This window comes from Myotis lucifugus, unplaced genomic scaffold (genome assembly GCF_000147115.1).
Source record: "Myotis lucifugus unplaced genomic scaffold, Myoluc2.0 scaffold_10, whole genome shotgun sequence".
Classification (NCBI taxonomy): Eukaryota; Metazoa; Chordata; class Mammalia; order Chiroptera; family Vespertilionidae; genus Myotis; species Myotis lucifugus.
This window is the reverse complement of record NW_005871058.1, coordinates 15938751-15954355: the sequence shown is the minus strand read 5'-3', so window position 1 is coordinate 15954355 and position 15605 is coordinate 15938751. Positions and strand designations below refer to the sequence as shown.

Sequence of the window (15605 nt, the reverse complement as noted above, 5' to 3'; positions counted from 1 at the left end):
TAGGAATAAAAATTTCTTAAAATAGTAAATGTACCTACAAAACCCACATACTTAATGAGGAAATATTAGATACTTCTAAATATTAGGTGATGGAATAACACAAGCATATCCACCATCACCTCTTCAATATATATTGGAGGCTCTCGAGAGTACTAAATAGCAAGAAACAAAAATAGGATTATATAAATATGGAAAAGAAATAACAAGACTTTTGTTATTAGTAGATAATATGATTATAAGTGGAAAATTAAAAAAATACAGATAAATTTTTATAATTAAAGGTGAAGTTTGTAAGGTTGTTGGATAAAATGTCAACATACAAAATCAGTTGTATCTAAATTCTAATAAAAAATAGAGAAACAATATTTAATAGGTACTGTAAGACATCTGGTATAACAAAATATTTTTAAGATATGTGCACAGAACAATAAATCTATTATTGAGAAAGCAATTTTAAAGCTGTAAATAAGTACAATATAATGGATTGGAAACTATAAGGATGAAATTTCAACAAAAATCCCAGTTGGTTTTTGCATGAAGTTAACAAGATAATTTAAATTGTACATGGAAATGTGAAAGTTCCGGAAGAGCTAAAATACTAACTACTTAAGAATAAGAATAAAATAGAAGGACTTACTTTGCTAGATATCAAGACTTATTATAAAGCTACAGTAATTAAGACTGTTGGCACAAGGATAGACAAAGATCATTGGTGTAGAATATACAGCTCTGAAGTGGACACATACATAAATATTTAAATTATTACAAAGATAGCACTGCAGAACAGTAAGAAAAGGGCAGTCTTTCAACAGTGCTGGAACAATTAAAAATCTACATGGAAAAAATAAGGTGATTCGTATCTTATACCATGCACCAAAGTCTACTTCAGATAGATGTAGTTTTAAATGTGAAAGAAAAACAACAGCAAGGCTTCTAGAAAATAATATAGGAAGCTGTGCTTATGACACAGAGGTACGGTATATTCTTCTAACTCTAAGGAAGAATACTGACACATTTTACTAAATTAAAATTAAGAGTTTCTGTTCACCAGAAAACATAATAAAGAGAATGAAGGCACACGACACAGAGTGAAAGAAAATTGTTGCAACATATTTAACTAATGTAAGGCATCTATCCAGAATATGTAATGAAATACTATAAATAAAACAAAATAATATCAAGTAATTCAATAGAAAAATTGAATGCTAAAAAATAAAAATAAAAAGAAGATCGTCCCAGTCCAATGAGGAGGCCCAGAATCTCCCAGAGTCATGAGGGACATTGCTATTTTTTTTATTGTTTTTAGTCCCTCACTCTAAGGCTTAGCTTTATGTCTTGACAACCTGGCTTTGACCTCCTTATTGGTTTTAACCTTCCTCTCACAGCTTCCTCGCGAGAATGCTGAGGTCCAGCTGAATTGTATCCTTGCCCTTTTTCCTATGTCCCTGTGAGAGAATGATGGCTCTCCAAAGATGCCCACATTTGAATCTCCAGAACCTGTGAACATGTTACCTTACATGGCAAAAGGCACGTTGCAGTTAAAATGAAATTAAGCAGATCAAAATGGTGAGATTATCCTGGATGACCACAAGGAGGGCCATAGGCAGTCAAAGGAGAGGTGGTGACAGAAGCAGAGGTCAGAAGGTGCCATGGCTGGAAAGGGTACAAGTCAAGGAATGAGGCAGTCTCTGGAAGCTGAAAAGCCAAGGAAATGGATTTTTTTTCTAGTGCCTGCAGAAAGAACCAGTCCTCTAACATGAGTTTAGTCCTATAAAACCCATTTTTTTGGACTTTGACCTTAAGAATTGAAAAAAAAAAGATATGTGTAGTTTTAAGCTACCTAATTTGTGGTAATTTATCATAGCAGCAATAGAATCTAATACAATGCCTTTCTTCTCCCCCCTCACTCATGACCTTTCCTATTTCCTAGGGAAACACTTCGCTATGCCAACTCTTTTATTTATTTATTTTTATATTTTAAATATATTTTTTTATTGATTTCAGAGAGGAAATGAGAGGGAGAGAGAGATAGAAACATCAATGATGAGAGAGAATTATTGATCGGCTGCCTTCTGCACATCCCTCACTGGGGATTGAGCCCGCAACCCAGGCATGTGCCTAACCCTCTGACTGGGAATGTAACTGTGACCTCCTTGTTCATAGGTCCATGCTCAACCACTGAGCCACACCATTCTGGCACCTAAGTCAGCTCTTTTAAATACTATCTGCTGTTAAAAGCATTGCTCAGATGTTCTCTTCTCCCTGAAACCTCATCTTCTCCCTGAAACCTCTGACAGAGCGGAGCAGGGAGGGAGGCTGGGTGAAAAAGGTGGTAAAAAAAGCCTCATAGACAGACAACAGTGTGGTGATTAGCAGAGGGAAAGAGAGGTGGGGGGAGGTAGGAGAGGGTGAAGGGGGATGAACAGTGATAAGAGGAGACTAGACTTTGGATGGTGAGCTCACAGTGCAATGTGCAGATGATGCATTATAGAATTGTACAGTTGAAACCTGTATAATTTTATTGACCATTGTTACCCCCAATAAATTCAATAAAAAGTAAAGAAGAGAAAATAAGTAATTCTTAATTCTCTAGAGTGCTAGGGCACCTAGCAGCACTGATAGTTCACTAATCACATATTAGTTCAAGTTATTTGAGGCCAACGTGCTATACCTTTTTTGCTGTTCCACAGTTTACTGTTTCAGAGATTTTCCACATATAAGACATGCATGTTTCTTGAAGGACTAACAGAATATTACCATAATGCATAATAAAATATTTCCAGTAATAGTTGATATTTTATGCAAAAGTATAAAATTAAATTGTAACATACGTTCGCAATCTCATATGATCCTGTTAATATCTGTTCCATGTAGTGATTTAGATCTCTGAATCTTTTATGATCTGAATCTGTAAAAGGTAAATGCCACCAATGAGGGAACCTGTTTTAAAAGAAAAAAAATTGTACATTCATTAGTTCGAAAATTGGCCTCTTCATTTTAGGATTGTTTGTGAAACTAGAGCTACATCAGATGGGATTATGGCCAATGAAAATATTTTTCTGTAAATCACATGATTGACACTGAGAGTTTCATTAACATGGCTGTGGTCACTTGTGGTATTTTAATTGTCACTAATATTAATACTAATTTAATTTAGCATACTAAACTAATATATCTGTTCCTTCTGACTGTATTTATGGCAGACCACACATTTTGTCCCTTAAACACATGTGGGGGCTTAATAAATGTTTTCTAAAGCTAATGATTCATAATTTTTCAAGAAGGTCAGATTGCAATGTTTCTTCTGGGTTCACTGGAGACACTGCTACAGGAACTAAATTAAACTCTTAGCAAGTGACGTATGCTTCCTTCTGGTCTGAGCCTTTTGGAACAAAGTATCACTTTCCCCAGGAGTCTGACTTGCAGAATTTCCTCCCTACTGTCTGATGATTTACCTCCATGGGTTAGATAGGATCAAGCCCAACTATTGGATGGGATGACCTGTTAATAGTTAGCGTTTGGCAATGAATTTTGAGGATTAAATATAATCATTTTAGGAACTATCTAGCAGCTTCCTCCAATTGCAGTCTTGCTCTGCCTCCTTCTTAATTCTACTTTGATATGACCTTTTCCTGGGGAAAGGAGACTGGAGGATAGTGAAGCACTGTCAGCAAACACACAGAAGTATGTGACAACTTCAGGCCACCCCATCCACTGCCTCTTGTTGGAAATGTCAGGGAAGCCCAAAACAACATGTTTGTGTATTTAAGTAATTTTCCTATTTCTTAAAGGTCACTTGCAGTTTGAAAGCTTAAAGTATTAAACATGTTTGTCCTGATTTGTTATGAAAAATAGTGCCATACACAAGTAACCAAGATATAGATATGCATTTGATAGACATATTGGGTTGGTTTTAAATAATAATTTGTATATCTGAGGACAAATTTTCCTTATTGCTAGAATAAAATGGAGTTCAACATCAATTCTATGCCTTTGTTGATGTTTTGATAGATATATGTACTAAAAAAAATCTGTGTACAAAGTACATGAGAATTGAGGAATTCAGCTATAGTAATATTCACTTGAGATACTTTTCAGTTATATGCTAAATATAACATATAATTCAGTTCTTAAAATTATTTTTTATGATCTTTTATCTGACAGTGACCTAATTTCCTCCCTTAATTTTGTTCAGACCAAAGATCAGAGAACTCTTCACTTGCAAACAGATTGGATACCTGGTTATTAGGATAATTTATTTTCTCACTACCAACACCAGTATTTTGATTTGCTCTGTATTTGACCCCAGAGAGTTATTTTACTGCCCAGGATAATGTACCCAAATAAGATTTTGGATGATTGGTGAAGGTAGAAGAGGGAGTGGGAATCAGCCCTTCTCCAGCAGAGTAATTTTAAAGAAGACCGTTCACTTTTGAGAAAGATTTCCAAGCCCTTGTACTCTTAGAAGGAGCCCAGAGGTACACATAGCCCAATGTGAAGATCCCCATTGCATGCTGTGAGCGATTTGAATTTTATTCCTCACAATTCTAAATTTCTCATTATACTTTCCAGATCAGGTTTACTTCATTCTCATGCGGTTTCTCTGAGTGAATTTAGAAGTCAGAGGACATCTTGCCCTCATCCTTAATTTACATGCATTGCTGTAACCCTTAGCTCCTTTGGGACTGTTAGCATACAGATATAGTTCAGGGCACATAGGACTAAATCTCCCTCCCCTCCACACAGTGCTTGAATAGTTTCAACATCAATTTAAGTACCATTGTCAGGCAGTAGTTGTTGAGCAAAGCCAAATCCTAACTAAAGCTGAAAATTGAGAAGAGGTTCATATAAAGAGATTATTACCACTTTTAAGGTTTTACAAGTTATGCTAATATGTATTGGAAAGATACGAAAGTAGGACAGAGAAGTTTTTGAGACCAAAAAGGAAAGCTCTTCAACATGAATTAACTTATCATTTCTTAGTAGGGTATGATGGCAGCTACTGATGTTGAATTTAATATGTGCAGCCAATCAGAAATTTTGCCAGCATCTCTTCTTTCTCAGTTATTTTATTAGATTATTTTTTGGGAAGGGGGAATAATTCTTAAAGCTGATGTTACTTTGAAAAGTTTCCACAGCCACATTCCTTTCCTCCCAGTCTCTTGAATGTGCTCTAACTCTAATTTTGTTGACTTCCTGATATTTAAAGCATCTGTATTTCAAAATTTCTGTGACATCTACAAGTATGTGAACTGCCGGAAGCCGATCCATCCTTGCTGCGTGACACAGTCGCTGCAAGGAAGAAACATCTGCACAGCATATGTTTCAAAGGACCTGGAGTATATGGCATATGTTCTTAATACGTTTGCTCCCCTTCTTAGCACTATGTGTTTTAACCAAGGTCACCTCTCCGAGAAAGGTTGTTTCCCCAGGTGGGGATTTTTCCCTGGAGTTAGGGATTAACAGGATTAAGGAAGGGAATAAATCAGTAAAACCCTTTAACTAAGTGCCAGGTAGGTAGTTAATCACCTTAACTACGAACAATAATGCTTAAGATACATAATCTTTACTTAGGATAATTTCCTTCAGTTACTTCCTTGTAGCCACAGAACAATAGAGTAGTGACCTTAGAATGGAGATTTGGAATAGAATGGATAGGATTAAAATCAAATGGTATAAATACAGATGTAACAGGACAATAAATAGAGAACCTGGCTGGAGAACCTGGCTAGAACCTGGCTAGAACCTGGCTAGACTGCTGATCAACTGAATGCTGTCTCGGTGTCATTCCTTCTTCACTGGCTCTGTCCACACCTTTGGGAACCCCTGGACCTGCTGGGGCTGGACCCCAACAGTGAACTACTCAGTTGTCAATAGTGCACACTATCTGTCCATCCACTGGTATCTCTGCTTACCTTTATATTTTGAAAATGGATTCAACCTTGAAAGCCTACTAAAAATACATATGCACAAAGTATGTCAGGGCAGGTAAGACCATTCACGTTGTTAAAGGACCATTTAGTTAAAAATTTGAGTCTAGATGAAATTGCATTTGGTTTACCTAAGTGCCAATATCATACTTTCTGGAAGTTCACCTTTTAAAAGTCAAGATACACTTTTGTTGTACACTGAAGTCTATGACCTAAGTTTGGCTAGTTATGTTAAATTTTAGAAAGTTTTTTGGGACAGAAATTATTTTCATTATATTTTTAGTTGGCTTACATTTAATGTTTTTTCCAATAAAACATGAATTGAAGCAATAGTTTTCACAGTTGCATCAAAATGAACATCGCAACAAATTAAATTTAGATAGTGCAAATCGAAGCCAACAATGATAACAAAGTGAGTTGATTTTAATAAATTCTATGATATTAAAATTTACTATATTAAATTTTCTATGAAAGATTTTACTATATTAAAATTTTAATTTCTTCTGGAACAGCAAGTAAATATATCAGAGCTATATATTGCAGTTACTTATTGTAAGAGTAGACCAATTTAGTTCTAAATTTTTAATTTTAATTTTAGAGAAAAACCCCAGAAGATAAAATTAAAAAAAAAAACAATTTTCTTAATAACTGATAAAAAAGGTAATTAGTTCTCAATTTTTCTGTCTACAAAATCAATGGCTGGAAGCAGACAGAAAATTGAAAACCTTGTTCTGTTTTATGAGACATACTTTTTTGACTGAGAGCAATACAGACTTTGCTCCTGTATTGCTTACAAATAGGAACTCCCATAACCATCATTTTCCCGTATTTTCAAGGACAAGTACTGAAGGCACACACTGTGGAGGACAGTGCCTTACTCTGGGAGAGTCAGTGATGCAAACTGCTTCTGAAGTTGGCTGTGAAGTTTTGAAAACTGTTCAAACGATTTTTCTGTCAGGCTTGTTTCGTTGTTATTGTGTGTCACCTGGATTAGATACAGCTGCAAAAAATAGACAAAAATCAAAAGACAGCAATATCAACCTGTGATACCTTCTAAATCTGACTGCATGCCACTAAACAAAGCAGGAATCTTTGTGCATAAAAAATCATCACAAAAGTTGAGAGATGCAATTTGTAATGGCAAAATTACATATAAACACAGTGTATAATAATCATCTAATGTGCTGGGAACAGACACCCAATTTCTGCTCTTCTTGCAGACACTTCAATCAGCTCTTGTTTCATATTCTACCATGGGCAGGATCTGTTTTCTTTGATGGTTCTCTTCTAATAGCTCTGGTTGTTATGATTTGTCCTTAGAACATCCTCTTTGGTGGCACTTCTGCTCAAAATGAAATTGATTTTGCATTTGCATAGTAAAAGCAAACATCATGGTTTAAGGAAGGATGTGTAGCATAGTGAAGGGGAGTCTGAGGTGAAGGCAAATGATATTTAAGTCAAGATGACAGACTTGAGACTTACAGGACTAGTCCTGTTGCTGAACCTTAAAATTGCCGCTCTTTGAATTGACCTGGTTGCACTCGGCAAACAGGATTCCCGGGGAAAGTTCTGTGAAGTACACTTGGCAGGGCTTATGGCTGTCATTTGTGCCAGCGTGTGGATCAAGTTATTCAACTTAACAGGGAAACACTCCAGACTTTCCTTTATTTTCCTAGAGAAATAAAAAACAAAAGATAATGGGTTACAGTCCCTTGAATGGACTCATTTCACTTATGATTTGTTTCCTTGTGTTTGTTAGATGTGGAGGAAAAAGTCAAGAACCAACAATTTGTATTTGGAGCCCAGCTATTAAACCTTTTGTTTTTGTAAACTTCAAGTTCACATTTCGAGTTGTTAGCAGATATAAAATAAACTCTCATAGTGAAATATAAAACTGTGATTATAAACTTGTATTTTGACTTATTTTATATTTTTTTCTATTTTAAAGATGATAATTTAAAATTTAATTTTACTTTAGAATTATTCAAAATATTTACATAGCTCCAGAAGTTAAATCTACAAAAAATATATATTTCAAGAAGCCAGCATCTATCCTGCACTCTCTATGTTTTTCCTTCCTTCCCCTTATATTTAAAAAAGTTTAAAAATTACAGTTTAACTTGTATCATTTTAATTTTGTATGTATTTGTGAATTTTTTCAACCATTTTACAAAAAGTTGCATACTATTATACTATACCTAATATACAAGTATTTTATATGAAATGTTTTTCATTCTCTGGTCTTTTTGGTTTGTTTTGGAATGTTTCTTCTTCTTTTTTTTAAATATATTTCTTTATTGATTTCAGAGAGGAAGGGAGAAGGAGAGAGAGATAGAAACATCAATGATGAGAGAGAATCATTGACCGGCTGCCTCCTGCACACCCCCTACTGGGGATGGAGCCCGCAACCCAGGCATGTGCCCTTGGCCAGAATCGAACCTGGGACCCATCGATCCGCAGGCTGACGCTCTATCCACTGAGCCAAGTCGGCTAGGGCTGTTTCTGCTTCTTACAGAAATTGCGTTGATGTTATAATTTCCGAAACTTTGCAACTTTGCAACTGCATTCTAATGGTATAACAAATATCTTTATGTAATATCCTTTATCTCCTTTGTACCCCTCTCCAGTATCTAATTTACAGTGTTGTCCTGATTATCCCAGGTAATACTATAAAACAAACAGTATGATCATTCTACTTTTCTTTTTTTTTTCTTATTCTACATTTCATATGTGCTTCCTATTCCACTTTCATTTTTTTAGTGCTATTGTATTTACAACATACAGTAGTATTTCTACTATACATATTATGCAGTCTCTCTTCTAAATAGCATTAAATCTTAAACTCTCTACCAGTCCGTATGTCCATATCTCTCAGTCATCTTGACTATCTGAAGCTAATTCTCATAAATCCTTCAGGAATGCCCAAGGTTACAAGTTTCTGAGTTTTGGGTGTTAATAATCATTTGTCTCTGGGCCTTTATACTTGAAAATCAATTCGGCTAAATACAACATTTTTGGCTTACACTTTATTGTTTTGAGTGTCATCAAAATATTATTCTATTTTCTTCTGGAATAAAGAATTGCTATCCAAAACTCTGATGACATGCTGAGCTTTTTTCCCTTATAAAGAACTCCCTCTTTTTGCCTAGAGGCTTAAAAAGGTTTCTTTTTCTTTGAAGTCCAGTAGTTTTTCTAAGATATGTTTTAGTTTGGTTATTATAGGTAATTTTTCTGAATATGCACTGTGTCTCTCAATTGTAATTTTGTCTTTTGATTTTTCAGAAGATTTCTTAAATTTTAAAATTTTATTTTAACTAATATTTGATACTATGAGTAAAATTTTAACTCATTAATTCTAACAATATATCTTTTTATTCTTTTGAAATTTAAATGAACTCAGTCATGTAATCTGCAAGTAATGAAGGAAGTTTTTTGTCACCCTTTGTACTGCTAAAACATCTAGTTCAATGGTAAATAGAAGTGGTGGCAGCAAAGTTTGTTCCTGATTATGAAGGAAACATTTTCAATGTTGTACCATTAAATATAATGTTTTTTGTAAATTTTTAGTTGTAGGTTATGGACATTCCTTTCTATTTCTAGAGAGCTTTTCAAAATGAGTGATTCTAAATTTTATTAATTGCATTTTTCTGAATCTATTGAAATGATCATATAATGTTTTTCCTTTAATTTTCTATTTTCACTACTGAGTCTTGAATGTTTACCTTATAGCCACTTATTTCACTGAACTCTTGTTATCCCGTTTTTTTGTTTGTTAATTCTTTGGAATTGCTATATTTGTTGTGTTATTCAAATGGAAAATAACAATATAACAAAGCCTAAATATAGAACTTTACTACCAATATAGAAGGCATTATTTTTTTCCTGACATTAATGGGAATGCCTACAATTTTTCACTTTTAAAAGTATGATGTCTATCTAAGTTTCTTTATATTCTATATTTGTTAAGATTTTCTAAGAGAAATGGATGTTACCTGTAGTCAAGCACTACTTTTCTGGGTAGGCTTCTATCAAAGTTGCAATACCTGTTTTACAACTAATCTGCCATGTCCTCAATGTTAGCAGTGTAGTTCACTAATGTTTAATAATTGTCCCCTCACTTTTATAAAACTTCAAGCCCATTTATCTTGTTCTAGTATTAGACTTTTTGAGTAAATTCCAAATTTTTCCATTATCATCAATCGAGGTCAAAATTTGCTAAGGAAGTTAAAATATGACTCTAATCATTATTCATTTCCACAGTGTTCATTGTTTCTAAAAGTGTTCTTTGAATTTATGGAAATATAGTACAGTATATAACATTTGTTTTTTTCTTTATTGGCAAAGACATGAAGATAATAAAGTAGAAGTATACTATTAATCATGACTTATGGAGACTCTACCTTTCATTCATTCATTCATTCATTCAACAAATACTTACTGAACATATATATATTTTATGTGTTAGGGTGAAAAGCTCTCAGGTGATAGCATATGCTCCTTTCTTATGAAGATAGGCCTATGAACCAGAAATCTTAAGTTCTGGTGTATTCACCCTCGCAAAATCTCAACTATGTTCATGCCGTATTCACACACTGCCCAACAGTTAAGACATAGGAAGAATGGAGGTGAAGGATAAACCATTATGATAAGCCTATAGAGTTTTAGAACAGACTCTCACCTAAATCCATCTCCCATCTCTCAGGTGGCAGATTAATAGGTCAAATCAAACAGTTCTATTACACATGACTCAAGTTGGTACCAGTGCCCTGAGAGCAGTAGGTTTCAGGCCTCTGTGAGGTGACAGCTTTTTGGTTTATTTTGTTTAACTGCAGCATCAACAGGATTATGCTTTGGATTATCCATGTATTGCAGATCCAAAGCAGCAGCTGGAGGGATCCAATTCTTAAATTCCTAGGGGAAAGCTCTAGGCAGTCTTGAGAAATGCTTCTAACTCCCTGCTAGGCACTGTGTTCTGGGCTGGGGCATAGATGTGAAGAAAAGAATTCAGATTTCTGCCCCGAGGGAGTGTGTATCCTTTGGCAGGGCTGCACACAATGCCTTATGTTAATCTTTCATTCTTAGAGGAAAGTGTAATTATTTTAATAATAGATAAGAAAGACCAAGAGAGATGAAATGCATACCAAAGGTGACATCATCCAGGAAGTAGTAACCAAAAATTCCAACTCATGTTTATCTGATTCATAACATATGCACCTTTTTATATGATATAAATATCTTAAATTTACCATTAGAAGCACCTGCTAGTAGCAGGTTTCCTTAGTTATGTGAGTGTCAATGGGTAATGGATTTGATCAGTCTCAGTGTAGTTCAATAATTATCCCTCAATTCAGAAAACTGAGTTGAATCCTGCAGCTTTGATGTCTAGTTCAGCATCTAGGCAGACTTCATTTTTTGTAGATGAAATATTATAATATTTTTGAACTCACATTTCTGTTAATACGTGACTAGAAATGCCAAAAGTTTTTCACTGCTTCCTGAATCAGTCAGAATAACCATTGAGAAAAAATGCCCTTAATGGCTGTTGAACGGCGATTGAGTGAAGGTTCTCAGGCAGTTTGATGGAATGCCTGTTTTACTGGTCAGTCTCTGTAATAGTTTCAGGGGAATATTGCTCAAAAGATTTTTTTGTGAAGAAATTTGCATAAGAATATTCCTCTGTTACCATATTGCTTTCATATATAAATGGAAGTGACTCGCTCCCCATGAGCACATTTTTTTCATATAATTCTCAAACTTCATTTTCATTGCAGGGATTTGTCATGTGTGATAAACACATTACTTTTTTTTTCTTTTTGGGGCATTACTGACTGAGTATCTGGCTCTGACAATGAATTAAAAAGCTGCATCACAATTTCTTTTATTTAATGAAGAAAATTCACAGTTTAATGTTGTATTTATAATCTATAAAATGTTAGAACAGTACTTTCTCCCGCTTAAGCCTAAAAGTATGCAGTCAAGATAATTCCTATTTGCCTGGCTTGTGTGGGTCAGTGGTTGAGCATTGACCAGGAGGTCACAGTTAGATTCCCAGTCAGGGCACATGCCTGGGTAGGGTGTGCAGGAGGTAGCTGATCCATGATTCTCTCCCATCATTGATGTTTCTCTCTCTCTCTCTCTCTCTCTCTCTCTCTCTCTCTCTCTCTTCTGCTTTGAAATCAATATATATATATATATATATACATATATATATATATATATTTTAAAGGTAATTCCTATTTTGTTACAAATTTATTGTGGGGGTCAGAAGGAGCCACCTGAAGATGTGCCCCAGTGTTACACAGATGATTGTGAATTGAAGACAACTAAGACTCTGTGGGCTCAGGAGTAACTTCTGCTCCCCTCTTAAGTAGAATAATTTAAATTAGGAGCCTGGCACATGATAAGAGTTAAAACCAGAAACGACTTTTTAACCTATTTATATTGGAGGGTAAACTAATAAGTACTGAACATGTGCTCTTCCAGCAATTACCTTCTGCCTCAAGGTGCATTACCTCATCCTTAGCTCAGATGCCACATGTACCTCCACTTCCCTTTCTGTCTCTGACTCTCTCATGCATGTGATTAAATTTAGTTATTTTCTCTTGTCAATCCATCACGCTTATTTGAGTATTAGACCAGCCAAAAGAACCTTGAGAGTAGAGGAAAGTTTCTTCTTCGCCTTCTGGACCAATAAGTAGTTAAACCCATATTTTTTAACCAAAAAAAAAAAAAAACTACCATTCCTCAATGAATGATCAATTCTGGGTACATGATTTTAAAAAATGTCCTTCTCTATGCACTTTTATTTTTAAAAATTCAAGATTATCATGGAAAAGAAAGCAATTAATAATTTTTGTTGCATATGTAATGTGTATGTATGCATATACGAACACAAAATTTGATAAAGGTTAAAAGGTTAAAACAAAAAGGTTAAAAGAAAATAAATACTAAAACATGATATCTCATGTTAATCCTTGTGCTTTGATGGCAGGGAGCCCTAATTTAAGAAACATAGCTACAAGCACTTAGACATTTTCTTACAACATTCCTTCAACTAGTCTAAGGACACTAAAGTTAATGAACTTTTATATTTATCTGAGATTACCAGAGCATTCAGAGTTACATATGCAGGATTTTTCTTTTTTCTGTCTGAGTTAGCTGGGTCCAGGGAGGAACATCCATTATGCAAGAAATCAATTTTGTTCCCTCTGAGCTCACTTATTAGTTCTGCTTGTGATATCAAGAAACTCATTTAGCCTTCAGGAGAATCAATTGTTTCACCTATAAAACACCATTGATGACTAAACCATGCCATCCACCAGGATTGTTGATAAGATCAAATGAAGTAACATAGGAAAAGCATTGAAAATAGAATAATAATATGCAAATATTATTTCAGAAATGTTACTACCAGTTAAGTAAAGAAATAAAGATGTGAGAACCCCAAAGATAGCAAACTACATGTAGAGGGATAGAGGGAAAACAAATATACCAATTATGGTTCTGTGAAAACTGAAATGAGGTAAACTCTCCTGAAATCCTACAAAAGAGATATTAGATAGGGATTAAGAAGAAACAACTTTAGAATTATTTTTCTTTCTTTCATTTTTTTTCTTTCCTCTTGTTTCATAGTTAGCACTTGCCTTCAAAAAACACACAATCTTTCCTGTTTTCCCAGTTACGTTTTAAGTCTTCAGAATTCATCTAGAGGTCAGCAAATCTCATGTAAATGTCATCACAGGTGCCTAACTCTGCTGACAAACAAGAGTTCCAGGCTCCAAATCTTAGCTAAGTGAAATAAGCCAGTCAGAGAAAGATAAATATCACATGATCTCACTCATTTATGGAATATAATGAACAACATAAACTGATGAACAAAAACAGATCCAGAGACAGAGAAGCATCGATCAGACCATCAAACAAACCTCAGAGGGAAGGTAGGGGAGGGTGGGGGTAAGGGGGAGAGATCAACCAAAGGATTTGTATGCATGCATATAAGCATAACCAATGGACACAGACAACAGGGGGGTGAGGGCATGAGTGGGGGTGTGGGGGGGCAATGGGAAATAAGGACACATATGTAATACCTTAATCAATAAAGACATTAAATAAAAAAAGAGTTCCAGGCTCCATGGCCTTGACTATGAATAAGTAATTCCTTAACTATTTCTTACGGAGATTCCTTATAAAACGTGGCCAAATCAAAGAAACTGGAATAAATGGACTAAGCAAAGGCTGATGGACTGGTCTTATTATGCATAAGTAATGTGTCAGCAATGTGACATTCCAAGTTACTATCCTCCCCTCCCAAAGCCAGTTTATTTTATGGGTGATATTAAAATAAAATTGTATGCAAAGCAAGAAAAAAATCTTAACATGCAATAATATAGAAAAATCAATACTGATAAATGGTGCTATAATTAAGCTAACAAAAACCTTCAACATATAAATATGTATTTTTAAATAGTGAATTATTGTAGTCTCATTGCTTGTTAAATTGGGATATAGCACTTTGGCGCACTGAACAGGACCAGGCATAGCAGTGAGGACTGAGTGATGCACGTAGCTGTTGGGGGCTAACAGCTGCTGTGAAACAGTACTATTTGGACTATTTATCTCTTAAGCTGATGATTTCTGGTACTCTTGATGGGTACATTAAACTTTTCAAATGCTTTTAACCTTAGACTGATAGTCTTCCAAAGAGTTCAAAATATATATATTTTGCAGCTAAGGTGTATCCTGACTTGATATTTAGGAAAATTAGGCAAATTCTCAGTGTAACTTATAGAATTCAAAAATAGAGATTCTCTTATTGCAGAAATTTACAATAGCAATGAAGTTTTCAAACATTGTAGTGATTGTGACTGGTCCACACAATTTAGGAAGTACAGGCCTATAAAAGCTGTTATACCTGCAAAAATTACTTTAACAAGTCAGTTTAGTTCAGATTAGTTTTTATAATTACATTTAAAAAATGGGAGACTTTCACAATGAAAGGAGAAATTTCACTTTGCATTTTTCTTTGAGTCGTCTTTTCTAATTTGGGGAAAGTTGGACAACATGATGGCTAATTCTGCTAGGTTCTGCTTTTGATTTTCTTTTTTTTTTCTTGTGAGCCTTTATTTCTATAGGTATCAATGGTTAAGATACGGCAAAGGAAAATTTTGACCTTTATTTGTAGAAATACAATAACCCATGAGATGACAATTTGCAAAGTACTAAAAAAGCATTAAGAACATTTAATGATAAAAGAACTTTGGGAGTTGCATCTCGGTCCCATACTCTCTCAGTCTTGAAGAGAAACCAGATAGGAAGGCAGTGAACTATGTTTTGAGACATTGGAACATAGTCTTGTCTCACTCTGTATCCATGCCGAATACATAAGGAGGAATGAGGGAACACTGGGGATTTCTGGCATTCTGTCTGCATATCTAGCTCTGGCTTCTTTGTGATGTGGAGACTGGGGACACTCGCTCTGATTGTCACTGACATTTCCAACGGCTTCACAGTTGTACCTATTGGGACAGTCACTGTGCCTGCTCTGCCCAGTGGCCCCTTATAATGAAGACTATTCTCTCTAAAGCTCAAAGTTCAGAGAAGAAGCTCTTGGTTGTTGGGGTTTTCTTTGTGTGTGAAGGAATGGCCCCTGATAGGAGTGTGGATAGGAAAGAGAAT

At 34.9% G+C, this 15605-nt stretch overlaps 1 protein-coding gene across 1 annotated transcript in view; it reads right to left on the bottom strand.

The window, feature by feature from the left end:
• The window catches only part of PIK3C2G (phosphatidylinositol-4-phosphate 3-kinase catalytic subunit type 2 gamma), a 268815-nt gene that overhangs the window by 42551 nt on the left and 210659 nt on the right, over positions 1-15605 (bottom strand). The window contains exons 27-29 of the mRNA XM_014451731.2: positions 7413-7602; positions 6809-6930; positions 2832-2940 (exon numbers count right to left, since the gene is read on the bottom strand). Coding sequence (XP_014307217.1) covers positions 2832-2940; positions 6809-6930; positions 7413-7602 — 421 coding nt within the window. The remainder of the gene's footprint in view (positions 1-2831; positions 2941-6808; positions 6931-7412; positions 7603-15605) is intronic.